Source organism: Chaetura pelagica, unplaced genomic scaffold, assembly GCF_000747805.2.
Source record: "Chaetura pelagica isolate M959 unplaced genomic scaffold, ChaPel_1.0 scaffold71, whole genome shotgun sequence".
Classification (NCBI taxonomy): Eukaryota; Metazoa; Chordata; class Aves; order Apodiformes; family Apodidae; genus Chaetura; species Chaetura pelagica.
Window position 1 is genome coordinate 1,140,175 of NW_009952435.1, and position 6,000 is coordinate 1,146,174.

At 34.0% G+C, this 6,000-nt stretch overlaps 1 protein-coding gene across 1 annotated transcript in view; it reads left to right on the forward strand.

The window, feature by feature from the left end:
- Positions 1–6,000, forward strand: part of ABCA13 (ATP-binding cassette, sub-family A (ABC1), member 13) — a 170,324-nt gene that overhangs the window by 108,609 nt on the left and 55,715 nt on the right. Inside the window, 3 exon segments of the mRNA XM_010008365.1 lie at positions 165–225; positions 1,744–1,862; positions 2,835–2,922. Coding sequence (XP_010006667.1) covers positions 165–225; positions 1,744–1,862; positions 2,835–2,922 — 268 coding nt within the window.

Below are 6,000 nucleotides of genomic sequence, written 5' to 3' on the forward strand. Positions count from 1 at the left end.
GATACAAATGAGTAAAACTGATATAGTTTTACATACATCTGCCACTGTGATAAAATGCTAAGAAGTTGTTCAAGTTGCCAGATGTGCTCATTGCTCTGTGGATTTATTCTGTTAAATAAAATTCATTTAACAGTTGTTCTTATTGTAATGTTTATTCCCATTAGAAAAAATAGTTCATGTTGGCAGATGGAACCTGCATCACTTCAGGATTCATGTGGATGTGTGGCTGACCAAGAGGTATTTCATTTTACATTTACTGATATATGTTAAAATTATGTGTTTATATGTTACATCTAATACCTTGACTCTTCATTTTGGAAGACTAGAGAAAGGGATGAAGAAGGAAACCCTCATAGCTTTGTTATGACTGGAGATTTCCTTCTGTTTCATCTCATGTTTGAAAAAAAGGGAAAGAGCTTGCTCAGTTTTGATGTATCAGAGATGGCTGAAGTATTATCAACAGATTCAGCTTTGCTTCAAATATGTCATAGGATTTTGGTAACAAAAAAGCCCCAAACCTAATGTAAAAAAAAGGTTAAAACATAAAACTTCCAAAATATCAGGAATATGACCTGCTTTCAAAAGGGAAGAGAAGGTGTTCCCAGATGATAAATGCTACCAGGGAATCTACATGTGTTTTACAATGAGATGTAATTGTTAGAGTTTGGTTTTGATTTGGATGATGTATTTGAAAATATAACAGTCTTTGAGGAAAGAAATTATTTCTAAAAAGATAAAGAATTTCTGATGTTTTTGACTCTCTGAGGTTGAGTAATAAACAAGAACGTGAAACTGTGTCTGAAGTGACAAATATATTTCCCTGGATGGAACCATTCTCTTTAATAAGTTCCCTCTTCATGAAGATATAAATACTCTAGAGTAAGAGCTGTATCTGAAATACAGTAATATAGTCCTGGGAAAAGTGGAAGGAGGAAACTAATTTTTTACTTTGCAGGGCAGGGGATGAATTTGCCTCTAATACTAGTGACATGTATATTTAAAATATTACAAGCTTAAATAAAATGAGAATGGGAACTTGCATAGGAAGAGGCCTCACTGACCACAAAAACTCAAAGAAAAGTTACTTGACAGTGGAGGCACAACTTCTATCTGTGAGCTATGGAAAACCAGAATCTCTGAGAATGAATTTTAAATGGTGTAGGGTTGAGATGTCAAATAAGCATTAACATTTTTCAGTTGCTATACGTAACATACTTTATAATGTTTCCAAGGTATCTGATAATATCTATCTCCTTTTCTTTGGTTGTGAGAGTATCTCACTGAATCATTGGAAAAGAAAATCTTTATTATTCTCTGCAGTCCATCAATTAGATTTTTAGGACAACATTGCATTAATTAAAATTTTGATTTCATCTCTTATTCATCTAGTGCCTTTTTAGTATTCCTTCTCAGGCACAAGAAATAAACGGTAGTCCTTGTAGTCCTAGTAGTCATTGTTGTAAACCTTTCTAAATTCCTAGTTTTCATGTTTTCAAAAAACTGACTTAAAAGGTTGCCAGAGAAATTAAATGTGATTATAATATGTAGGTGACACAATTATTTGAGATGCCTTATAAATATAAAACCATACATAATTTATGGAAAAATTATCACAGCTGACAAATGCAAATCCAGTTGAAAAGTAATGTTGTAAAATCTATGTAAAAATGCAAAAATATAGCTAAATCTTGTGCCACTGATTTTTAAGAGTGCTTTACTTATTTTATGTATACTATGTTTTAGGTGTGTCCAAGTATCAATACGTCTGCTCCCTACATGAAGAATAAGAAAGGGCATATTTTGTATAATCTTTCAGGTTTCCTTGTAGAAGAATATTTAGTAAGGCCTTCCAACAAAGCAAGGTAACCTTAACATATCTAACCGGTGTTTATTATTGTGTATAAAAAACATAGGCCTTTCTGATCTGAAGCATAGACCTGTGTCACCGAGAACATAAGTGTTAATTGCCTCTATCTGTTGGTTGTTACCAAGGTGTAGAGACAGGTGAAGGTAACATGGAGCCCCCTCCATGGTCACTTCTCAGATCTTCCTCCAGCAGTTGCTTGATAATCACCTCTAGGCATATGTTGCGTCTTCTTGCGAGACAGCAAATTATTTCAGCATCTCAGAGAAAGAAAATGTATATGCATGTGGAAATCAGATGAGCAGTATAGTTTCCATTCCTCAGAGACTCAATCAACTAGAGGTGGATATGCTCCAATTAATCTTTTCTTTTAACTTAAAGGACTGGTATCCCCCTGTAAAGACTTAATATTATGTGATACCAGCCACAGAGGTTATAATCTGCTGTATTTTGAGGTTTACTTACATGCTTTTAGAGCTCAACCACTGTTCTTTGACATAAGTGCAAATACTAGACCAACTGTGATTCTATGAAGAAGAAAGTGTTAGCCATTTATGCATTAAAAACAAAGTGTAATTGATCTCATAAAAATAGAGGTAAATGTCTTAGGATTAAAGATTTCAGGTGAAATATGAATGGAGTAGGAAGAAATCAAGCTGCTTAAGATGTTTCTGAAAGTCAGTACTACCTCACTTGCTCACAAACTCTCCTGTTGCTCAGGGATTTCACCTTTCAGAAAGTAAAAGTTCTTAATGGAGGGAACTCCTTTGCCAGAAAAGAGAAATAACATTTGCTTGATTCAAGATATATTAAGCTCCTCCTTTCAACTGAGAAAGCATTTGTGAGGGCTGAAGTTTCACTTTCAGTAAAAAAATAAAGCATTACTGTAGATATTACCACTTTATCATCGTTTTAAGAAAAGGCTGTTAACCTTTAAACAGATGACTTGTTACTTTTTTTCTATTACCAGATATGGAGGCTGGTCTTTTGGAGGGAGGAAAGCATCTGAACTTCAGGATAAAAAATTGAATAATGCCAAATCCAAGCCTCTGGCTAAGGTAAGATTTGCATGTGTGTATGTGCATTTGTATGTATGTGTTGCTTTCTTATTCAGGCTCCAGATGTCACAACAGTTTAGCAAACAACAAATAATTACATAAAATGCTTGCATGTAGAAACTGGGAGAAAAACCCTCTTTCTTTTGTAGTTCACTTCTGTAATTCTTGAAGTATTCTCCTGAGAAACAGTTTTAAATTAATCAAATGATATGGCTTTTGTAGGTTTTGTTTTTTGTTTTTTTTCCCCTGTGAGCTTATTTCAGAATCTAAGCTCATCTTTAAAACTTTTTTTTTTTGGGTAGTCATTCCAGATCTTCCTTCTTTTTTTTTTTTTTTTTTTTTTTCCCCCCTACAAAAAGTCAATGTCAGAATTAACAAAAGTTTCTTGAATGTCTCAAAATTGACATGGTTTTTTTTTTCATTTCTACAAGGAATACTTTGCTCCATTTCTCTCTTTCTCTTCCCTCCCTCTTCTAGACCCCCAAAAGTAAACATTTAACTTCTAGGAGTAGCTACTCCTGCATAACAAATATGCCAACCTGTGTTTATAATCCCCTTTTCAAATATGAGGAACTTTCAATTTTTATCCTAGAGAAATAGCATTGTGTCTTGCTGAAATTAGTTAGGTTGTGAAATCTGAATGCCTTCTTGACAGTAGATCCTACTGTCTGGCAATGCTACACAGAGCCAGGGTTTTGTGTCTGGAGCCACCTCTATAGTCAGGAAAAGGATTATTCTAAGCACAATTGAAATAAAGAGCTTTTATAAAAGAAGGAAGAGTGTAAATAAGCTCTATCCCAAAATCCATTTTGGGACAAAGTGTTAAAAAAACATACAGATATTCTCCATGCAATATAATTTCTTGTTTAGTTTTTGCAAAATAATTTTCTGTTTGCAATGTGATTTTAATGTAGTTTTCTTAAGAATCTCTCTATTTTATGTACATAGCCTACCTTGTATATATTTCAGTATTGGTCATTTATGAACTCCCTTCTACCCTCAGACTTCTTATAGTTTGGAACTGCATTTCTGTCAATCCTTCATTAGAGACTTGAACTCCTAGAGGATTGCAGTAAGATGTGTTTTTCTGACTGCTTTTTTGTCCTATGTATCTTTAATCATTTTAGACTTGTTGTGACATGCCTGCACTGTGGATTTTGTCAGAGTCCCTTTTTAAAAATGTGTTTGGCATAGAACTCCACCTGCCATCAGCAGAGGTATAAATTATAGTTATACTGTTAGTGAGTAAGCTTCATATTTCAGACTCAAAGAAAACAGTGGAGTAGATTTATAAAGGGCACTGTGTTATCTAAAATACCTCCTGGAAGTGGCTTTCAACTGATGCAATGTCAAATTATTGCATTAACCTTTCAGTAATTAATGACCAGACTTTGACTTTGACCTTTCAGGCTTGTTCAGGAGTCAGTGAATGTACATAGCTTTGTATGAAGGAAAATTAGACATTTGCATTTGAAGAGATTTACTGAATGATTCATTTATTTTTTTTTTTTAATTTCTGAATCTTTGTACACTATTCTTCCCCACTCAAAAAGACAACAATTTTTCCAGTGCAAATTAAAAATGGCTATTCAAAACCTCTTCTACTTTACCTAATGACACCATGCTGTATATACTACATACATGGTATTTACATGCAGACAGAGAATATGAATGCATGCACGAGTGAGAATGTATCTACCATGTGATAAATGTGACTGATTATAAACATTGATTATTGTCATTCATTTATGATCACTGCTGTATGTCAGAAGGTCAACTCCTCCTCAGTTGTTTTTTTTTGTTTTGTTTTGTTTTCATTTTATTTCCTTCCATAATGTGGCCAAAAAGTGTTCCATAAAGGTTTTGTAGTTGCTGTTGTTTATAACATATTTGAATATAAGAAGCACGTGGTAATTTGAAATAGTCCTGAAAGGCAATTTGTACTGCTTACATGGCATTATGCAGCGTGCATTTTTTCCAATCTCAAAGGCTGGGATTTGAGCCTTTACTCCACAGTAACAGTGTAAGTAAGTGCCCAGAGGACGTTACATCTCTCCAGTCTAATGTCCCTTCTCTCTGCTTGCCCATCGTGAATCTGGTCCAACAATGCTTAGGGATTTCTCTGCCTCCCTCCTCACCCTTTTTTCTTGATAGGCCATAGGTTAGTGAAAACATCAGTCTAGCATTATTCTGGAATATTAATGGCAGGTAAAATGGTATGGAATAATGGAAAACACATCTTTCCAGAACTTAAATCTAATGTGGTGAGGGGCTGTGTTTTTCCTTGGGAAGGAATTTTGTCAACCATGGATAGAAGATAAAATAATGACAATTAAAATTAATAAGCTTGAGGTATATATTTTTTCCATTGCTCATCTCTTTTCTGCCCTCTGTAAATAATTACCTATGTGGTACAAGAAAAGTGAAAGATATTTCAGCTGCAGCTAATATTTTTCCTTTTTTGTACTTTGCCTTATTATTTAGACTAAGCCACATGACTAGAAAAAAAGCATAAATGTATCTTCTGATGAAGTTAATAAAGTCAAATGTCTGTTTTGCCAGATTATAAACAATTAAATATCCGGCTTCAAATTTATTGTTTTCTGGTGCTTTGATTCAGTTACATACTGTAGCTAGAAGGAAGAATTCTAATTAGTGTGAGATATTGAAATGTATTGTTACACACAATATGTTTTTGTGGTTTTTGTATTTTCATTTACAGATTGGTCACATTATTTTATTTCTAAGCTGTTCTGTGAATACTGAAGACTTTTCCCCTGCCTCAATTAAATGAGGATGTGTTATCAGAATTTTGCTTTATGGTTTTCTTAATTGCCTTTTTTCCCCCAATACAATAAACACAATTGCAATGGAGTTTATGTATGTATAATTTTCTATTTGGCTCAAATATTTTTTAAAAAGATATAAGAAATGGGGCAGGGGGAAGGGGTGGTGTGTGTGTGAAAAAGACTGGTTGCCCTTGATCACTTGTTTATATTTCTTTGCTCTGGTTACTATTTGCACAGGAGATCCAGTTGTGCAAAGATTTGCAGTTTTCATCAAGTCATTTCCCCCCCC